The following is a 22,597-nucleotide window of genomic DNA, read 5'->3' on the forward strand; positions in this document are numbered from 1 at the left end:
CTACTCTTGGGATGTGCGGTTGCATAATCAACTGTTGATAACAGAAGCAACATATTTTAAGGGAATTAAACATAAGTCTGCAGCTCTTTGGGAAATCTTTAGAAAAGCCATAGAGTTTTTCAATAGACTCAAGATAGCTATTTTCCTTGTTCTAAAAGCAGTTGTAGTTGTAATTGACGTTGAACCTTTTGGATGTTTTAGCTTGTTAGCTTGGAATTTCTTGTGGTAGTGCTGATTGCTACTTGTTTAATATTTGTTAATCAAACGCACACTTACAGAAACCGATGATTATATTTTTGTTTAATATTTTAAGTTCCTGTACACAAGTTACTTTCACGAAATACAAAAGTGGTACTCTTAGTGATGCCTATTGTAACTAGAGTCTTTAGTTTATAAAATGGTAGCAGTTTTTGGAGTGAGCTAACTTGAACGGCACGCCTAATATTTGTTTCTTAACTCTTCCATGCTCAAAATGAAGGCAGTGCTTTGCTAAATCTAAGATCTTGGTTGACAGTAAGGTGAATTAACAAAAACTAAACACGCAAACTTCTAAACGTTGTAAGCAACTTCTAGGTAAATAAGCAAGTACATAAGTACTTGAGTATTACATATTTAGTTTGTCGACTATGCCAAAAATATCCTTGACCTTAATCCAGGTTACAAGTAAGAATTCGCATTGTCATGCATATAGTCAACAGAGAAAGAGCTTACAAGAGTGACAGAGAAAGTGAATAATAAAAAAAAACAGAGATAGCAGAAAGGACAAAATAGCAAGGGGTGATAGCAATGCCTTAAAGTCATTAACGATGCCATTTCGAATGCATTTGATAGTGTTACAGGAATAGAACACGAACAAATAAGCAAGAGTAGGGGCATTCGTCAAAAAAAGCTGATTAAGTAGCACAGTGCTCTTAGAAACAGAGCAGCGATGTGGTTGCAATAGTCAGAATCAAAAACGTCGTTTAAATGTGTGCATCCAGCTCGCAAAGCCTTGACCGATATTTTAGACCCAAACATAAACACACACATGCACATTTCGCACACGAACACAAACCCGCCCCCACATACATACACACACATCTGATGATGATGAAAAAATGGCAGCAAAAATAAATGCTGCCATGGAGCAAAATTGATATGATGGTTTTGTAAACATCAGTGCTGCTTCTCAACTTCGGCCAGCTTTTCCAGAAATGTGCCGTTATAACTTATGCAATTCAAACACCAACACATGCATATCACATAAAACGATTCTGAACAAGGGCCATTAAATAATTGATTTTGGTTATGTCACGTTTAATATTTTAGAATTACAACAAAAAATGGAATGCAAGAGATGATTGTGTTCCTGAAGTTACAGGCTTTATATTCAAATATCTAAGCAGATCTCTAAGTAATTGGACATACAAAAATATTGGGATTTAATGGATTCAAAAATAGTAAAATATGTGAAAGGCTAAATTTGGTATACCGATATACTATTGCGTTCAAAGCGTACAAAATATACCAGATTGTCAACCAAAGCAACTAAGTACCAATGGTGGTGTTGTTACAACCTTATAATACCCTTATATAAAAATATAAAAGATAAAAGCGGATATAAAAATATTGTACCGAAAATACAAGTATATGTGAACTTCTGAAGATGTGCTCTAACTGATTGCATTTCAAGATTATCCTTGAAAGACTCTGCTTAATTATGGGTTAATAAGTAATCTAACTTAGTAAGAAATAACAGGTAGAAGAGCTAGTGTCGAGCGTGCTCAAATGTGTGCTATCCATTTTCAATAAAACCATATTCTACAAATATACAAGAAATATACAAGTATCTAAAAGTATTTTCAGGTATCATAAAGTTATTATTCGAATTTCTGTTATCAATTTATGCGTCAATAGGTTAACACTCATTTCCAAAAGGCAAATCAGTCAATTGGCGTCTCGCGCATGACTTTACATTAACTTATGCATTTGATGAAAGTTAGACAGTCCTATAAAAAACGTACAAGGTGAAACGCCAGAGATCAACTCTCTATAGAGTTAAAAAACAGATCGTTGGTAGGTGTCTATGTGTTGAAGCTAGTAGAAAGATGTGAGTTGAGTTGCATTCTCTGTTGCATTGTTAAAATTGAGTATATATTTGTCAAATGAAAATATCCTGTGGCCTTCGTTGATCGAAGGGAATCGCCAGTGAACAACAGACAATACTCAACAGATGAAATAAAGTCCGCCTACAGTTTTATTTGGCATTTATAATTTGAATATTTCGAGGGAAGTGGTGAGCAGATCGACAAATTTGAAACAATGATGACCAGCTAACAAAATTAACTTGCCCGCAAAATTAAAATCAATTAAAATTAACAACTGAAGCAGCCGGCAAATTCAGTGACCAAAGACTAGACCAACGGTAACCTCTCCCAGCAGCAAGTAAGAAAACTACAGTCGAGGTACCACCTACCCCCCTACTTTGAGGTGCCCGCTACCCACTTTGAATAAAAGCAAAAGAGCGCGGCATTATTCTTAAAATATTTCAAAATATTATACCACAAAAACACTGAAAACATGTCAAAATTACATATGTGGTATATTTATACAGTTCAAAATTTAAAACATACCATATAGTGCAAAATATACTATATTGTCAGCCAAAGCAGCTTGGACCCCTAGTAAGTAGGACCCTAGTAAGTAGGCGATTTCCCCATTTCTTTGATAACTTCGACAATTTTTAACTGATCGCAACCAAATTTACACGAATCACAAAAACTATAGTTATTATTTTATATACCATCTACCATCTAGCTGTCATTTTAAAGCTTGTTACTCGAGTTTTGTCAATTTGCGAGGGCTGAAGTGGGCGTGGCAAAAATTTGAAACAAACTTGATCTGCGTGCAAACTATATATCATTTCGGCTGATGATGCATATCAACAATATATATACTTTATAGGGTCTGAGATGCCTCCTTATGCCGGCACAAAGTTATAATACCCTTCTAACCTATGGGCAGCGGGTATAAAAATCAAGCAGCGTCGTCGCCGTTAAGGTTGACACTTACGTTGACGTGAACGTAAACGTTAACGTAAGCGTAAAGGCTGACATCAAAATGCCAAGCGAATGAATCATGCAATTCGCTTTGCTGCTCTTCTCTTCAGCTTTTTGTTTTGCTTTGATGAAGGTGCGGCAATAAGTATGTATATACATAAACATATGTACATACGCACATGCATATGTAAGTAAATTGAGTCGACTCAGGCGAAATAATGTTGATAAGCACAGACGTTGAGGCAGCGGCAGCGGCTTATGTTCTATGTAACTACAGTTACGACTCATTTGCGAACAAGAAACAAAGTGAGCTCACCCAATTGCTCATTGATATCATTGTGTGAAAATATTTAGCACTTTTACTTTGCACCTTATCTGCACTAATACTCACAAAAATATGCACATTCACACAGACCAATAAGTATGTACACGGTATGAATGTATGTGCTGGCAAAGCTCTTGAGTGCCTTTTTTAATACGCGCGAGTGTGTATGGAATTGAGTCAGCACATCGCGCTGGTAACGAACCCACTCGACATGAAGCAGCAGACTCAGTCAAAGGCCGCCCACAAAAAAAGCCCAAGCACATTCCCACACATAATCAGAAGAAGACAATGTGCGATACATTTTTGCAGCGTAGAGATCAGAGATAAATGATTTAAAAACGTGTTGCATGCCAGACTGTCGCCATTTAGCCATAGATGAGATCTAGTCATACCTCATGCGAAACCATTTGTTTAGCCAAAAATGTAACAGTCAATCAGTCTATAGGCCCATTTGACACTCTGTACGCTTGACAGTTATTGTACAAAAATATACATGTGTATAATATTCGTAAAGCTGCAAGTAGAAAATATCATCGCTCTCACACATACAAGCAAGTTATATACTACAACTATACATACATACATACAAATATAATTGCCTCTCTGGCTAGATTTTTATTTTATTGGTACAAGGTTAAAAAGAAAGTCATCCAACCTACACTGCAAATGGCAAAGTTAACGCGGTCAAAAGCTTCGGTTGTCACATCTCTCTCACTGCAGCTGTTTCTGCAAGTTGTAAAATGCAATTAATGTGAAATTTGATTTGAGCGGTAAATCAACAGACATAGGAACGGCGAAAGAAAAATAGAAACGTACGCTAGAAGAGAGATGAACTCACACGTGCTCAAAACTTGCAGAGAGAGAAAGAGTTAGATAGAGATAGAGAGAGAGAGACAGAGAGACACAAAAAAAAAACGAAAAAAAAAAAAAAATGAGAACACAAAACGTGTCGAGCAAGCAAGCATGCTGCGCTCAGCTGAGCATATGACGCATTTAAAGCGCGACTTCAAAAAAACACTGGCGTAGGCGGTGCGCTTGAGCATCTGTCGCTCACGTCACGTTGTATTACGAACGCGTGTGAGCGTGTGTGTAAACGAAAGGAGCTTTTACACATACAGAACGAAACCATAGGTATATACATACATATCGTACATATGTAGGTAACTGCATAGACTCTATGCAATTGTGTTAGTGTTGGGGCTATCTCGAGACTGACGCTTTACAAATTTTTGTGTGGTCGTTCTACGATTGTGTGGGTGGCGTTTACAAGGCTACTTGGCTTGTTGGCCATTCAAAATAAACAGACGCAGCTGCAGCCGCCGTCACAGTCGCATCAGCTGTTGCTATTGTGGTGCTCTGCTACGACAACAAATGTTTTATTTAAAAATTTTCTTAGATAAAATACTTGTAACCTTAAAATGAAATCATATTGTTGCTGTGGCCACCGCAAGCAGAGTGTGCAAAAAGAATATAGCAATAATTTTAATGAAGATTTGTTGGTATTTTTATACCCGTTGCCCATAGAGTAAAAGGGTATTATAACTTTGTGCCTCCATTAACAGGGAGATGGAGGCATCTTCGAGCGTATAAAGTATATTCGTGATCAGCGTGATGTATGAAAATTGAATCACAGAGACTTATTTTGTTTGCACGCAAATCAAGTTTGTTTCAAATTTTGCCTAACTCACTTTCGACACCGCAAATCGATTAAAATCAAATAACAAGCATAATAAATAATAATAACATAGTTTTTAGAAGTTATATAAGAAATACTTGTGTATGTGCAAAAACGCCTAGTTTCTTTGGCTGACCATCTAGTATATTTTGCACTCTATGGTGTCTTTTGCATCTAGTACTATATCAATATACCAAATATAGCCCTCTGCATATATTTCTTTCTTTGCGGGTATCTCATAGTCGAGCACACTCAACTGTAGTTTTTTTACTTGTGTATTTTTATTGCTGTCTAAGAATTTTATCTTTTATTTACCCAGAAATCTGATTACAATAAAATATTATGCGCCTTCTTTCCGTTTATTAATGCACTAATTTAATTGGTAATAAGCTCTACCGGATAGCAATATCAATGTTTATAAAATGGTTTCGAAGCAGCCTCTTAGCCTTTACCCTTTAGGATTTGCATTGATACTAAGTTGGCTGAATTTAAACATCCAAACTAGCGTTACGTTACATGACGGTACCGGGTATAAAATATTAAAACGACAGCGCGCAGATCCATTAAGACACCAAAATACCAACAAGCAACAAATTAGCTAAAAACAAGACAAATTGTGGTTGTTACTGTATAAGTTTCGCAACAATACACATATACATATGTATATTTATGCATATTGCGTACCTAATCCGTATGTACACAAACATGCACACACACACTTAAATGTAATTCAAAAAGGTTGCTTTGCTCAAATTCTGAAGGAAAAAACTGCGGGTCTGAGATTGGCCAATAAACGATTTCAATGCGAGAGAGAGATATAGAGTGAAAAAATGGGAGAGCGGTAGAAATGAGTGGGCGACTTTCTGGACGTATCTATAGCCGGTGGCTGATATACATACATATGTACATATGTACACATGTGTATACACAACACACATAAGAAACATATGTATATATATGTATGTCTGTATACAACTTCAACGTGTAAATGATTTGCTCAAATGTTTCAGCCACAACATTCGACTTAAAATTAAGCATACTCTTAAATATACATATGTACAACAGTATTTTGTGTTTGATGTCAAAAAGCGCAGCTGCCAGCAAAAAATATTTTTACCAATGTTTTTCAGCAGCCGACAAAATTTACGGCGAAACACAGAAACAAAGCCAATTGCGTCTGCGTACTTGTGTGCCTGAGTACGTAACGTATGTATGCTTAGTGATATGCACACATAAGTACATATGTATGTACATATGTATGTACATATGTATGTAGATTCATTTGTATGTACTTGCACTGAAAATCTGCTTGAGCTGCCTGATTAAAAGTTACGCACAAACGAAATCGAAACGTAAAATTCCAATTAATCACAGTTCGTAATCTCATTCATAAATAAAATAAGCAGCTCATGAAAGGCACAGGGCAAGAAATAAATTGCATAGTAAAAAAAAAATCAAGGAAAGGGACGAAGTGCTTTTAAACTACAGCAATAATGAAGCCGAGTCAAGAGGAAGATGAACGTCAGACCCCTAAGCCTACAATAAAGTAGTATTAGAAGTAGGTGTTGTAGAGCTGCACCACTTTCGTTTTCAGTGCTTGCGACAAACAAAACAACAAATCAAAAATTATGTAATTTGCAATCGTGTTATTTAAATAACAATAACAATTACCGACCGAAATAATGTCACATTCCTTTCCACCCATAAAAGTACATATTATTATATGTACATACATATGTATGTATACGCCCACGCACTCATTTGCAAATATTATATGTGCTAATTTACTACTTGGGAGGTAGGAGGCATCACACACATACACACATGACAACGAACTACACCTACTGGTATTTACACTATCATGAATGCATCTGTGCACATACACACACTCGTATTTACATATCTATGTACTTACCGTCTGTTGTTTAGTGTCGTTGCCGCTAATACTCGTTGTTGCTATTGCTATGGCTTTCACACACGCGGTTTTATTCTAGCTGCCGTTTTTTTGTATTTGTTGGTGTTGTTGTTGTTGCTCGTTGACCCAAAGTCCGCCAAATGTTTCCATTTTCTCAAAATGCAGCCATCTAGAAGGCTGTGACTACCATCTGTATAATACGCACCTTTTGATTTGACCACAAATAATCACAAGCAATGGGTATTATTAAAAATGCGCTATATAAAATAACATGTGTTTACACTTGTATTCGTATGGATATGTACATACGTATGTGTATGTATGGTATCTACATTTGGCGTGGTGTGTAAACAACTTGAACTTTTTAGCTTTTTGAGGCGGCGTACTCGATTCGATTTGTCAACTCATTGACTTTTAACTTATTTTCAACAATTTGACACTCATTAGATTATAGCATGTGCATGGTTTGGATGTACTTATTTTGCCGGGTGGATTTTTTATTAACACAAACATATAATGAAATACTTCATAAATTATGGGAAACACACATCAACCAGTAAGCATACAACAAGCAAGCAGCAGGAAGCGGAACGCATAACACAGCACAGCACGCACCGATATATAAAATGTTACTGACAAAATCTCTGTTAAACATTTCTTATAAGAAAAGTATGATAACATAAGAGAGTTGCGTACGTGAGTCACGACGACACGAATAACAAGCACACTTCAAAGCTGCAGTCTGGGTCATGATACAATTATACAAGGTAGTCCCGTCGGAAAAAGCTGGTACCCTGTCTATGTTAAAAGAACTTTCAGAAGTCTAAGGTTTTTTTGTTTGCTTGATGTTGCTTAAGAAATACGTGCCGAAGTACAAACAACTTTTATTTGCACTAATTCTCGTATTGTTTATCATCACTATTTGTTACCAGTTCAATATTAACTAACGGTTGACTCTCTGAGCATAACATTTACTCTCTTACTTTCGAGCATAACAGTGTACCCGAAAAATCTATCGATATTTAATTCGATTTCACAGCAGCTGTTCAACTTTTTAGTACCATTTGGCAATGTGACCGTAAACGGCCTATAAATACTTATTGACATACAATATTTAATATGAAGATTTATTAGTGTGTTTTCGTACTTACAAAAAACTTGACATTAAAATTTAAAAAATGGGAAAAATTGCTTAAAATTACTTACCGCTTTAAGGTGGAAATGTATTTTGGTAAGTGGATAATTTTTAAAATTTTTTTAAATAATTAAATTTTCTAATAAGAAGGAAATTATTTATTTTTTGCCTTATGATGTTTTTTTTGTTTTTACAGATTGCGTTTGTTTTAGTGTGCTCTACGGATGTTTTAGACGTTTTCCAACACAAATAGGTTTCAACGATTTTTATAAGCCATTTAGAATTAAATTATAAAGCTTTATTTTGATCTAGATATTCAAATTACAATGGATCACAGTTTATTTCAACCACTTCCAATCGACAATTGAAATCATTATATGTACATGTCAAACTAGGAGAGGTTAATTTATTTAAATGTAGAATTAAAACAAACTAGTTTTAACACAAAAAATATTATTTCATTTATTTTCAAAATTTTTGTTTTCTATATGAATTCTCGATTAAACGAAAACATACGAATAAATACAACAGCTTTTTTAACGACTGACCTTCGGAAACTGGAAAAATTGTTTGTGTATAGTATTAGTAATGTTAAGAAGTTGCATTTTTTTCATTTCAATCATTCGATCTCAAGAGACACAAATTTTGTAAAATGGATCCGTTAACAGCAGTTGAAAAGCAATAAAACGTTGCGAGAAGAAACGCACCCAATGAAATTTTTAACGAGACCGACAAGTCTACCGGAAAGTTCAAGTAGAATCCGAAACATTGTGCACCAAAAGTAAGCTAGTGGCGGAACTGGGTAAGGCAACTTCAATGACACAATTGAGTACAAGATGCCGTTTATAAGTAGAGAAAATCAAAAGGCTCGTTTAAAATTTTCCAAGGCAGGAATTGAACAGACTTGACTAATTTGGAATTGTTCTCATGTCCTGCCACCACCAACTCAGTCAACTGACATTAATGTATGTTATTGAGAATTTGTTGTCCATTCGGGACGAGAATATTTATTTATATAATAGCCCTGCTATGACAAAAACATTTGGTAAAATCGAACTTCCACATCGTCTTGGAATAATTATGCAACAAAAGGAAGGTCTTACGAAGTATTAAATACATAGTTTAACATATTTATACTTAAATAAGCTGTAGTATTTTTTTTTGTTATTTTGTTTGTTTACCAATTATTTTATAAAGTAAACAAAAAGTGGGAAAATAAATTAAGTAATATGTTTTATGTGAAAACATTACATTAATGGAGCCAACTTTTTCTTAGTTTGGCTAGTCAATAATTTAAAGCCTTGATGTTCATATGTAATTTTTTCCCTTAACTAAAACATAAAATATTATGTACATATGTTGTGTATGGAATGTAGAAAATAAAACATTTACAAAGCTACGAAAATAATAAAATTCATATTAGCATTTTTTCATAAAGGAAAGACTAGAATTTTTCTTGCCGTGAATTGCTTTCTACTAATTATTTATTAATAATTAATTTTAACATTTTATTCATATACAACGTAATGTAATGTACATTGTACATATGTATTGGGCAAAATAATACAAAATAATTATGAACAATTATTTTCGAAACTCGTGTTAAGAGTGATCTCACTTTGTATACAATTTGTTTCTCCAAGAACTGATTTTAATCAAAAAGAAATGATTTATTAGAAATGTTTTACTGACATCTCGTAGTGTTTATTCAAGTAATTTGACTTTTACATATGGAATCGAAGTTTACAACATAAACTTATTGTTTTTTTCAGACAAGTGCTTCGAGGAACGTTTGGCATCTAAGAAGAGAGAGTGCACATCCTCGATGTCATCCTTGGTGATCTGGTTACGTCCATTCACCTTACACATCTGGTGTGCAGGCGTCAACAGTTGGACAGCGTAACGCAAAGTGGAACTTGTGCCAATCTCGCTGAGGCGCGAAAAGGCGCTTTCCTCCAACTGGAGTCCTCCGTCTGGGCGCGCAGCTTAATGATCTGCTCCATATCCGAGGTAGAGTAGAGAAGAGTGCGAATGATGAGCAAGCGATCAAGCAGATCCAAAGGAATGCCATGTGGGGAAACGATATCCGTGGTGCCACTGTGAAGTATTAACTCAGTTAAGAATACAATGTTATCAATCGATCAGCTTACCGGATAACACAGCGACCACGATTGGTGGCAAAGATCACAATGGGAGCTATCGGAGACTCCAGAGATTTGTGCAGATATGTGAAGGTCTCGAGATCAAGCATGTGAATCTCATCGATGAAAAGCACTCCCGGCACAAGCTCTGCTATTCCCTGGTCAATGTATTTGTTTACCACTTTGTTGATCTCCATACGCAGTTTGTCTGTAAGAATCTGGTATCTGCAAGACCTTGTTAACCGCAACTGTAAGAACACGCACCTGTAATTTCTGTTTTTTTAGGCTTCATCAGTTGACCCATCATCGAGAGCACATCCTGACCTCCTTGTGGGCGAGCATTGGCCACATCCAAGTCGTGCAGCGTCACATCTTGTATGACCTCTTTCTTCTTGTGCACATCCCCTTTGGGCAAAGGCACATACTCCTCCGTCTCCAAGTCAAATTCTGTAGCAAAGGTATCGCTGCGTCCCTGACGCTTTACAGCTCCACTGTTTGCCTCAATGTAGATGACGTCTCCGACCTCGACCTTCTCCTTTTGCAAAGCATCGAAGATGCTGGGATCAAGTTTAAGTTGCTTGGTCCCTTTTGCGGTCTTCAGGCCCACAACCACATTACTAATGGTCTTGCCATAGCCACCCATTGATTCTCGGTTTCCACGGGCGTCAATTCGGTCACTTCGCCCTCGTAGACCTCTTTGGTTTCGCGAATACGGAGACCAATCGAGCGACGGAAGTTCTCCATGAGCACCTCGGTTTTTTTAATTTCATTGCTGAATACCTCGGAGCCCACCATGGGACAGAAGGGCACTTTGTTGCCCAGCTCCTGGGCAATGGCCAAGGCGATGGCCGTTTTTCCCGTGCCAGGTGGGCCAGCTAAGAGCAAGGCGCGTCCAGCCATCTTTTTTGACTTGATAAGATCAACCACAATACCAGCGGCTTCACGTGCAGCCTTTTGACCAACAAGGCCGGCTGCACTTTGAAGTGCGCCGCCGGTTTCATCCAGGCCAAGTCCTTTCACGTGGCTGTGAGCTGCGATGCGCTGGGTGCGCACAGTACTTTTTACTTCTTCGATTTTCATGTTTTCTATGGAGTTTTGAATATATTCGGCAGATATTGTACAGTTCACTGAGCAAAAGCAACTGAATTATTGATCAAACTTAATAACAAATGAAATTTGTTTGCCGCCGCAGCACACTTTGGTTACAGTGTGACCGAATAAAAAACTATTTATATTGAAGAAAATGCACATAAAATACTGCAGGTATTTTTACGGCAAATTGCGTCGTATCAACGCTGTTCGCTGTGAATGATTGACGTGTTTTTTTGCTAGAAAAAATATGAATAGTTTAAAAATATAGTTTATATTTTAACGTTAATCTAATTTGTAATTAATTGTAAGATGTGAAAAAACATGTTTTTTTTTGTAATTGTTTTATATATATATTTGGCATGTGAAATCAATTGAACTTTTAAAGACATTTAAATTATTTGTCGGTTGTGAATTTTCAAGATGTTTTTCAAAGTCCTTGATACAATTTTAAACTGTAACTGTTTTCTAAACAAATTTTATTTGAAAATTATTAAAAATCTTGTTTTTTACATTTTGGGGTATTTATACAGAAAAAAATGAATAATTCGGCTTAAGTGTTGATGTTGATTTTAAGAATTTTAACGTAAAAATACACATTTTTAATTAGAGTTGACAATTATTATTTTTTTAAATAAAGTTAATTTGAAATAATTTACAAATCTGGTAAAATGGGTGGGCAAGTGCAAACCAAATGCTTATCGCCATACGCATCATCAATCCTACCAACAGTGGGCCAGATTTTAGCATCAGGTTTCACAAATAACTGTGGATTAATTAGAGAGAAACATTATTTCGAGCTAGATATGTTTATGTTTAACAGGCAATGCTTACAGCTGGAAAGGCAGCTTGTTCCCGAGTATAGGGACGGTTCCATGTATCTGAAATGACCTGAGCCTGCGTGTGAGGCGCCATTTTGAGTGGATTAACCTTCTTATCGATGCGACCCTCTTCAATCTCAGCAATCTCTTCTCGGATGGATATCATTGCATCACAGAACCTATCCAACTCCTCTTTGTCCTCCGATTCAGTCGGCTCAATCATCAGAGTACCTGCCACTGGCCAGGACATTGTTGGGGCGTGAAAACCATAGTCCATAAGGCGTTTAGCCACATCAACGGCCTCTATGTTCGCTGATTTCTTAAAATCTCGTATGTCGAGGATAAACTCGTGTGCCACCAGTTGTGAGTTGTGTGCTTTGTAAAGTGTTTTGTAGTGATGCTCGAGGCGCTTCGACATATAGTTGGCATTGAGAATGGCAACCTGCGTGGCTCGCTTCAATCCACGACTACCCATCAATCTAATGTAGGACCAGGAAATCGGTAAAATTGCCGAGCTTCCAAATGGTGCAGAGGAGACAGCACCAAAACTATGCTCTTCATTGTCGAGCGGACTAACCACAGGATGACCCGGCAAATATGGCGCCAGATGCGCTTTGACTCCGATGGGGCCCATGCCGAAGCCGCCGCCGCCATGTGGAATGCAAAAGGTCTTATGTAGATTCAGATGTGACACATCGCTGCCGTAGTCACCTGGTCGGCACAGACCCACTTGAGCATTCATATTAGCACCGTCTAAATAGACCTGACCACCATGAGCATGGACCAACGCGCAGATGTCCGCAACGGTCTCTTCGAACACGCCCATGGTGGATGGGTACGTAATCATCAAACACGATAATTCGTTAGAGTGCTCCGCTACCTTTTCTCGCAAATGCGCCATGTCAATGGAGCCATTTGTCAGAATGCGTATGGGTTCCACCTGTTACAAGAAGAATGCAAGTGACTCTTCAAATATTAAACTTGAGAACTTACCTTCATGCCGGCCATTTGAGCAGATGCTGGATTCGTGCCGTGCGCAGAAATTGGGATTAGGCAAATGTTGCGGTGCCCTTCATTTCGATGTTCATGATACCTCCGAATAGCTCGCAGTCCAGCGTACTCGCCTTGTGCACCGGAGTTGGGTTGGAATGAGATTCTATCATAGCCGGTGATTTCGCATAAATCGCGCTCCAGCTCATTAAACATTTGATGAAAGCCCTGCGCCTGCTCCACGGGTGCAAAGGGATGAATGTCCGTAAAGTGTCGAAATGAGCATGGCATCATTTCAGTTGTTGAGTTAAGTTTCATGGTACAAGAGCCGAGTGGAATCATAGAGTGCACTAGCGAAATATCTTTATTCTCCAGCTTCTTCATGTAACGCACCATACGGGATTCGCTGTAATGCAAATTTGGAGTTTCAAAGAGTCAAATGTTGACGTTTTGGTTCAGTTGGAAAGCATAATATTATTTGCTTATGAAACAATTCGTTAAATGATGAGTCGTACCGACACACGTTTCGAAAAAATTAAGAAAGCTACAATGAATAAAATCAAAACAAGAGAGTCAACCAAAGTAATTAAGGGCCGCTTTAAGGTGGAAATGTATTTTGGTAAGTGGATAATTTTTAAAATTTTTTAAATAATTAAATTTTCTAATAAGAAGGAAATTATTTATTTTTTGCCTTATGATGTTTTTTTGGTTTTTACAGATTGCGTTTGTTTTAGTGTGCTCTACGGATGTTTTAGACGTTTTCCAACACAAATAGGTTTCAACGATTTTTATAAGCCATTTAGAATTAAATTATAAAGCTTTATTTTGATCTAGATATTCAAATTACAATGGATCACAGTTTATTTCAACCACTTCCAATCGACAATTGAAATCATTATATGTACATGTCAAACTAGGAGAGGTTAATTTATTTAAATGTAGAATTAAAACAAACTAGTTTTAACACAAAAAATATTATTTCATTTATTTTCAAAATTTTTGTTTTCTATATGAATTCTCGATTAAACGAAAACATACGAATAAATACAACAGCTTTTTTAACGACTGACCTTCGGAAACTGGAAAAATTGTTTGTGTATAGTATTAGTAATGTTAAGAAGTTGCATTTTTTTCATTTCAATCATTCGATCTCAAGAGACACAAATTTTGTAAAATGGATCCGTTAACAGCAGTTGAAAAGCAATAAAACGTTGCGAGAAGAAACGCACCCAATGAAATTTTTAACGAGACCGACAAGTCTACCGGAAAGTTCAAGTAGAATCCGAAACATTGTGCACCAAAAGTAAGCTAGTGGCGGAACTGGGTAAGGCAACTTCAATGACACAATTGAGTACAAGATGCCGTTTATAAGTAGAGAAAATCAAAAGGCTCGTTTAAAATTTTCCAAGGCAGGAATTGAACAGACTTGACTAATTTGGAATTGTTCTCATGTCCTGCCACCACCAACTCAGTCAACTGACATTAATGTATGTTATTGAGAATTTGTTGTCCATTCGGGACGAGAATATTTATTTATATAATAGCCCTGCTATGACAAAAACATTTGGTAAAATCGAACTTCCACATCGTCTTGGAATAATTATGCAACAAAAAGGAAGGTCTTACGAAGTATTAAATACATAGTTTAACATATTTATACTTAAATAAGCTGTAGTATTTTTTTTTGTTATTTTGTTTGTTTACCAATTATTTTATAAAGTAAACAAAAAGTGGGAAAATAAATTAAGTAATATGTTTTATGTGAAAACATTACATTAATGGAGCCAACTTTTTTCTTAGTTTGGCTAGTCAATAATTTAAAGCCTTGATGTTCATATGTAATTTTTTCCCTTAACTAAAACATAAAATATTATGTACATATGTTGTGTATGGAATGTAGAAAATAAAACATTTACAAAGCTACGAAAATAATAAAATTCATATTAGCATTTTTTCATAAAGGAAAGACTAGAATTTTTCTTGCCGTGAATTGCTTTCTACTAATTATTTATTAATAATTAATTTTTAACATTTTATTCATATACAACGTAATGTAATGTACATTGTACATATGTATTGGGCAAAATAATACAAAATAATTATGAACAATTATTTTCGAAACTCGTGTTAAGAGTGATCTCACTTTGTATACAATTTGTTTCTCCAAGAACTGATTTTAATCAAAAAGAAATGATTTATTAGAAATGTTTTACTGACATCTCGTAGTGTTTATTCAAGTAATTTGACTTTTACATATGGAATCGAAGTTTACAACATAAACTTATTGTTTTTTTCAGACAAGTGCTTCGAGGAACGTTTGGCATCTAAGAAGAGAGTGCACATCCTCGATGTCATCCTTGGTGATCTGGTTACGTCCATTCACCTTACACATCTGGTGTGCAGGCGTCAACAGTTGGACAGCGTAACGCAAAGTGGAACTTGTGCCAATCTCGCTGAGGCGCGAAAAGGCGCTTTCCTCCAACTGGAGTCCCTCCGTCTGGGCGCGCAGCTTAATGATCTGCTCCATATCCGAGGTAGAGTAGAGAAGAGTGCGAATGATGAGCAAGCGATCAAGCAGATCCAAAGGAATGCCATGTGGGGAAACGATATCCGTGGTGCCACTGTGAAGTATTAACTCAGTTAAGAATACAATGTTATCAATCGATCAGCTTACCGGATAACACAGCGACCACGATTGGTGGCAAAGATCACAATGGGAGCTATCGGAGACTCCAGAGATTTGTGCAGATATGTGAAGGTCTCGAGATCAAGCATGTGAATCTCATCGATGAAAAGCACTCCCGGCACAAGCTCTGCTATTCCCTGGTCAATGTATTTGTTTACCACTTTGTTGATCTCCATACGCAGTTTGTCTGTAAGAATCTGGTATCTGCAAGACCTTGTTAACCGCAACTGTAAGAACACGCACCTGTAATTTCTGTTTTTTTAGGCTTCATCAGTTGACCCATCATCGAGAGCACATCCTGACCTCCTTGTGGGCGAGCATTGGCCACATCCAAGTCGTGCAGCGTCACATCTTGTATGACCTCTTTCTTCTTGTGCACATCCCCTTTGGGCAAAGGCACATACTCCTCCGTCTCCAAGTCAAATTCTGTAGCAAAGGTATCGCTGCGTCCCTGACGCTTTACAGCTCCACTGTTTGCCTCAATGTAGATGACGTCTCCGACCTCGACCTTCTCCTTTTGCAAAGCATCGAAGATGCTGGGATCAAGTTTAAGTTGCTTGGTCCCTTTTGCGGTCTTCAGGCCCACAACCACATTACTAATGGTCTTGCCATAGCCACCCATTGGATTCTCGGTTTCCACGGGCGTCAATTCGGTCACTTCGCCCTCGTAGACCTCTTTGGTTTCGCGAATACGGAGACCAATCGAGCGACGGAAGTTCTCCATGAGCACCTCGGTTTTTTTAATTTCATTGCTGAATACCTCGGAGCCCACCATGGGACAGAAGGGCACTTTGTTGCCCAGCTCCTGGGCAATGGCCAAGGCGATGGCCGTTTTTCCCGTGCCAGGTGGGCCAGCTAAGAGCAAGGCGCGTCCAGCCATCTTTTTTGACTTGATAAGATCAACCACAATACCAGCGGCTTCACGTGCAGCCTTTTGACCAACAAGGCCGGCTGCACTTTGAAGTGCGCCGCCGGTTTCATCCAGGCCAAGTCCTTTCACGTGGCTGTGAGCTGCGATGCGCTGGGTGCGCACAGTACTTTTTACTTCTTCGATTTTCATGTTTTCTATGGAGTTTTGAATATATTCGGCAGATATTGTACAGTTCACTGAGCAAAAGCAACTGAATTATTGATCAAACTTAATAACAAATGAAATTTGTTTGCCGCCGCAGCACACTTTGGTTACAGTGTGACCGAATAAAAAACTATTTATATTGAAGAAAATGCACATAAAATACTGCAGGTATTTTTACGGCAAATTGCGTCGTATCAACGCTGTTCGCTGTGAATGATTGACGTGTTTTTTGCTAGAAAAATATGAATAGTTTAAAAATATAGTTTATATTTTAACGTTAATCTAATTTGTAATTAATTGTAAGATGTGAAAAACATGTTTTTTTGTAATTGTTTTATATATATATTTGGCATGTGAAATCAATTGAACTTTTAAAGACATTTAAATTATTTGTCGGTTGTGAATTTTCAAGATGTTTTTCAAAGTCCTTGATACAATTTTAAACTGTAAATTATTAAAAATCTTGTTTTTTTTACATTTTGGGTGTATTTATACAGAAAAAAAATGAATAATTCGGCTTAAGTGTTGATGTTGATTTTAAGAATTTTAACGTAAAAATACACATTTTTAATTAGAGTTGACAATTATTATTTTTTTAAATAAAGTTAATTTGAAATAATTTACAAATCTGGTAAAATGGGTGGGCAAGTGCAAACCAAATGCTTATCGCCATACGCATCATCAATCCTACCAACAGTGGGCCAGATTTTAGCATCAGGTTTCACAAATAACTGTGGATTAATTAGAGAGAAACATTATTTCGAGCTAGATATGTTTATGTTTAACAGGCAATGCTTACAGCTGGAAAGGCAGCTTGTTCCCGAGTATAGGGACGGTTCCATGTATCTGAAATGACCTGAGCCTGCGTGTGAGGCGCCATTTTGAGTGGATTAACCTTCTTATCGATGCGACCCTCTTCAATCTCAGCAATCTCTTCTCGGATGGATATCATTGCATCACAGAACCTATCCAACTCCTCTTTGTCCTCCGATTCAGTCGGCTCAATCATCAGAGTACCTGCCACTGGCCAGGACATTGTTGGGGCGTGAAAACCATAGTCCATAAGGCGTTTAGCCACATCAACGGCCTCTATGTTCGCTGATTTCTTAAAATCTCGTATGTCGAGGATAAACTCGTGTGCCACCAGTTGTGAGTTGTGTGCTTTGTAAAGTGTTTTGTAGTGATGCTCGAGGCGCTTCGACATATAGTTGGCATTGAGAATGGCAACCTGCGTGGCTCGCTTCAATCCACGACTACCCATCAATCTAATGTAGGACCAGGAAATCGGTAAAATTGCCGAGCTTCCAAATGGTGCAGAGGAGACAGCACCAAAACTATGCTCTTCATTGTCGAGCGGACTAACCACAGGATGACCCGGCAAATATGGCGCCAGATGCGCTTTGACTCCGATGGGGCCCATGCCGGGGCCGCCGCCGCCATGTGGAATGCAAAAGGTCTTATGTAGATTCAGATGTGACACATCGCTGCCGTAGTCACCTGGTCGGCACAGACCCACTTGAGCATTCATATTAGCACCGTCTAAATAGACCTGACCACCATGAGCATGGACCAACGCGCAGATGTCCGCAACGGTCTCTTCGAACACGCCCATGGTGGATGGGTACGTAATCATCAAACACGATAATTCGTTAGAGTGCTCCGCTACCTTTTCTCGCAAATGCGCCATGTCAATGGAGCCATTTGTCAGAATGCGTATGGGTTCCACCTGTTACAAGAAGAATGCAAGTGACTCTTCAAATATTAAACTTGAGAACTTACCTTCATGCCGGCCATTTGAGCAGATGCTGGATTCGTGCCGTGCGCAGAAATTGGGATTAGGCAAATGTTGCGGTGCCCTTCATTTCGATGTTCATGATACCTCCGAATAGCTCGCAGTCCAGCGTACTCGCCTTGTGCACCGGAGTTGGGTTGGAATGAGATTCTATCATAGCCGGTGATTTCGCATAAATCGCGCTCCAGCTCATTAAACATTTGATGAAAGCCCTGCGCCTGCTCCACGGGTGCAAAGGGATGAATGTCCGTAAAGTGTCGAAATGAGCATGGCATCATTTCAGTTGTTGAGTTAAGTTTCATGGTACAAGAGCCGAGTGGAATCATAGAGTGCACTAGCGAAATATCTTTATTCTCCAGCTTCTTCATGTAACGCACCATACGGGATTCGCTGTAATGCAAATTTGGAGTTTCAAACAGTCTAACTTTGACGAATTGGTTCAGTTGGAAAGCATAATATTATTTGCTTATGAAACAATTCGTTAAATGATGAGTCGTACCGACACACGTTTCGAAAAAATTAAGAAAGCTACAATGAATAAAATCAAAACAAGAGAGTCAACCAAAGTAATTAAGGGCCAACAGTCGTTCTCGATATATAAAGTTATTTCTCGAATAACTTATAAGATTTTTATATGACGACATATTTTCAGGAATAATAAATATTATAAATGTACCAAAAATGTTGAAGTTAAATTACGCTTGCAAACAAAAAAACTGTACATCTTTCTCATTCTGTGAAATCTAGGTGTTCATCCGAATAGGCTAGACTAATAGACTGAGAGACGGTCATATTTACTACTTTATGGGATCTGCGAAGGGTTCTTCTGTCTAATACAATGAGGTATTTTCTCTAATTTTAAAGAATAAATGCAATTAAATTATTCCGTACAGTAAAACAGTAAAACTTTTTGAAATGGATAACTGCATGGGAATTTTAAACAACCATATTACCGTTTTCAGCGTTGGGAAGACCGTTTTATGTTCCGTAAATTAGTCTAAACTTAGACTTTATGTCAGATCAAAGTATTTTATAAAATTCTGGTTACCTGTGATAGCTATTGAAGATCGGATGCTGCAGGAATGGTGAAGTGCGCAGGAATTTGGAATTCTCAATGGATTGGTTGAGCACATCCTTGCTTGCCAGTAGCTTCTCCACAGTTGTCTCTGTCCTGAAAGTCCACAATAAATCATTGACATCGGATACGCTGACCGTTTCATCGAGAGCCACTCCCACAGTGCCGTCGGGAAAATAACGTAAATTGATACGTTTGTGCTCAGTGCGCTCTTTTAGGTCCTCAAGTGTTAGACTCGGCGATAGTTTGATATGCAACGTGTCAAAAAAGTTGTTGTTTAACACCTCGTGCTCAGATGCTAACAATCCCGTTTGCAGGGTCAGAGCGAAATGATGAATGCGATTAGCAATTGCCTTGAGACCCTCCGGGCCGTGATAAATCGCATACATGGCCGACATATTGGCCAACAGCGCTTGGGCGGTGCAGATATTGCTGGTCGCTTTGTCGCGGCGAATGTGCTGCTCTCGTGTCTGAAGTGCCAACCGATAGGCATCATTGCCGTCCATATCACGAGTGACGCCAATCATACGACCTGGCATCAGACGCACCAGGTTTTGCTTGCATGCGAAGAAGCCGGCGTGTGGACCGCCATAGCCAAGGGGGACGCCCAGGCGCTGAGAAGTGCCGATTGCAATATCAGCACCGAACTCCGCCGGTGGCCTGAGCAGAGTGAGCGCCAGTAAATCAGTTGCCACAACAACCAAAGTCTGTGACATTTAACAAATACATTTCATTAATTGCATATTGTGATTACTTTAATTGTTGGTTACTTACACCATTTTTGCGTGCAATTGCTGCAATGTCCTCAAAGTCCTTAACGTCTCCTTGCGTATCTGGATACTGCAAAAGGATGCCGGCCAGCTCACGACTGGGCAAGTCCGCTTGCTCAATGGGTCCCACTATAATTTCCAGCTCGAGCGCTTCAGCACGTGTCTGGACTACCGATAAAGTCTGTGGATGGACTTTGTTGGACAAGTAGAGCTTCTTTCGCTTGTTTTGCCGCGTGGCCAGGCACATGGCCTCTGCAGCAGCCGTGCCTTCATCCAGCAGCGAGGCATTAGCCACGTCCAGACCAGTCAGTTCGGAGACAAGTGTCTGATAGTTGAGTAGTGATTCGAGACGGCCTTGGGCAATTTCTGGCTGATATGGTGTATACTGTGTGGTCCAACCGGGATTCTCAAATATGTTGCGGACTATCGTATGGGGCACATGACAGTTGTGGTAGCCCATACCGATGTAAGAGCGCCACAGCTGATTCTTCAGCGAAATATCGCGTATGCGTCGTATCAGTTCATGCTCATCTAAAGGAGGTGAACGGAAAGGAAAATTATATTTTGAACTAAGCCACAATAACAACATCAACGATAGCGCAGACGAAAACAGCAGAGAATGTATCAACCTGATGAGAGATAAGAGTGAAACGACGGACCTTCTGAACTAGGTTCATCCCATTATCAGTTATCGCTCCAGGGGGTCGCTTCTAGTCTGTCGTTGACTATTTTTGAAATAGCTTCGCTTGTGCTGCTATGTATATTATTACTCAACTTACTCAATGGCTTTTCCAGGCTTAAGTCCCGCTTTAGCTGAATGTCCTGGGGTACGGCTTTCTCGGTTAGCTCCGCCAAAGACTTAAAAAGATATTACAATACATAACACAATACCAAATGGTGCTTATTTAGTTTGTCCTACCTTGAAGCCAAGGGTATCCAGCATGGCGACAACATCCGTTTTACGTGGACCGATGTGACGACTAGGGAAATCGGACTTTGTCGGAAATAGCACATTCTCCACAGACGGTGTGGCTAGACACCTCTTATTCATTCGGAGCATTAAGCTGCAGTTGCGTTTTGTCAGTAGGCGTTGCATTGTGTAGAATGTAGAGGCAAATCAATTGCAAGAAAAGTTTAAGTATTCAGCAGCTCTCTCTTGATACGTCTGCTCCAGATGGGCGCTAGGCATGAACTGTCATAGCACTGCTCTCTCTGATGCTGGAAGACCAGAGCTTGGGATTATCAGCATAGATGCTGTTTAATTCGATCACAACGCACTCAGTTATGTCCTTTAATGAACTGATTAAGACCCAAGCCAGAATTTGAATAGAAAAACTTTAGTATTTTTTGCGGAACATGCATTAAATGCACTTTATGTTTATTTGATTTATTTTCTATTAATACAATATATTCTAACATTTCGTAACAAAAATACATATATTTTATGCCCCGCACATAATGAATTTGCAATTTTAACATCAAATAATATTACAAATGTCAAGTAACGAAAATGGGAAATATGAACTGAAAACTGAAACTACAAGTATAAATATAAATATAAATATAAATATCAAGCCTTTAACAATTGATGGCTTGTAAGGCGTCTTGCTGGATGCATTAACAATTATATCATTAATATATTCGCTTTGACCCGTCGACTCACTGCTGGCCACAATATGTAATTAATATTCAAGCCGATAGCATTTTCATAAAATCTGCCTTATTCTTTTGATTAACTTTTTGTTTCTTTTCTGGGCGTGGCAATAAACGTTGAAGCCATTTTCGTTTTGCATTTTCCCTTGCATATTGGTAGCTAGTTTTGAACTTGTGTTTGCATAATTCATGTTTAACAACTGCAACTGGTATGTAATTATTTAATTCGTTTGTAACAGTATGCGTGTGTGTAATGAGTACAACATTATTATTAATTTTATTATTATTATTATTATTATTATTATTATTATTATTATTATTATTATTATTATTATTATTATTATTATTATTATTATTATTATTATTATTATTATTATTATTATTATTATTATTATTATTATTATTATTATTATTATT

At 38.0% G+C, this 22,597-nt stretch overlaps 5 protein-coding genes across 5 annotated transcripts in view; all 5 read right to left on the minus strand.

The window, feature by feature from the left end:
• LOC133839406 (mucin-2) overlaps positions 1–7,577 on the minus strand; it is a 39,532-nt gene extending 31,955 nt beyond the window's left edge. Inside the window, 1 exon segment of the mRNA XM_062270944.1 lies at positions 6,954–7,577. The gene's annotated coding sequence lies outside the window, so the exon portion shown is untranslated.
• A 2,191-nt stretch (positions 7,578–9,768) lies between these two features.
• On the minus strand, positions 9,769–11,449 carry LOC133837098 (ruvB-like helicase 1). Its single transcript, XM_062267757.1, is given in 5 exon segments — positions 9,769–10,058; positions 10,061–10,185; positions 10,239–10,437; positions 10,494–10,874; positions 10,877–11,449. Coding segments are annotated over 5 exon segments (1,365 nt in total). The 5' UTR covers positions 11,310–11,449; the 3' UTR covers positions 9,769–9,831.
• A 387-nt stretch (positions 11,450–11,836) lies between these two features.
• On the minus strand, positions 11,837–13,553 carry LOC133837097 (glycine dehydrogenase (decarboxylating), mitochondrial-like). Its single transcript, XM_062267756.1, has 3 exons — positions 13,133–13,553; positions 12,153–13,079; positions 11,837–12,084 (listed from the first exon to the last, which is right to left on the minus strand). The coding sequence occupies exons 1-3, from the start codon at positions 13,523–13,525 to the stop codon at positions 11,974–11,976; spliced, it is 1,431 nt and encodes a 476-aa protein (XP_062123740.1). The 5' UTR covers positions 13,526–13,553; the 3' UTR covers positions 11,837–11,973.
• A 1,781-nt stretch (positions 13,554–15,334) lies between these two features.
• On the minus strand, positions 15,335–17,011 carry LOC133837323 (ruvB-like helicase 1). The gene is made up of 3 exons (XM_062268037.1): positions 16,059–17,011; positions 15,804–16,002; positions 15,335–15,750 (listed from the first exon to the last, which is right to left on the minus strand). The coding sequence occupies exons 1-3, from the start codon at positions 16,873–16,875 to the stop codon at positions 15,423–15,425; spliced, it is 1,344 nt and encodes a 447-aa protein (XP_062124021.1). The 5' UTR covers positions 16,876–17,011; the 3' UTR covers positions 15,335–15,422.
• Positions 17,012–17,402: 391 nt separating this feature from the next.
• Positions 17,403–21,727, minus strand: LOC133837687 (glycine dehydrogenase (decarboxylating), mitochondrial-like). Its single transcript, XM_062268533.1, has 7 exons — positions 21,447–21,727; positions 21,307–21,385; positions 20,532–21,058; positions 19,731–20,464; positions 18,670–19,072; positions 17,690–18,616; positions 17,403–17,621 (listed from the first exon to the last, which is right to left on the minus strand). The coding sequence occupies exons 1-7, from the start codon at positions 21,621–21,623 to the stop codon at positions 17,511–17,513; spliced, it is 2,958 nt and encodes a 985-aa protein (XP_062124517.1). The 5' UTR covers positions 21,624–21,727; the 3' UTR covers positions 17,403–17,510.
• Positions 21,728–22,597: the final 870 nt, after the last annotated feature.

This window comes from Drosophila sulfurigaster, chromosome 2R, assembly GCF_023558435.1.
Source record: "Drosophila sulfurigaster albostrigata strain 15112-1811.04 chromosome 2R, ASM2355843v2, whole genome shotgun sequence".
Classification (NCBI taxonomy): domain Eukaryota; kingdom Metazoa; phylum Arthropoda; class Insecta; order Diptera; family Drosophilidae; genus Drosophila; species Drosophila sulfurigaster.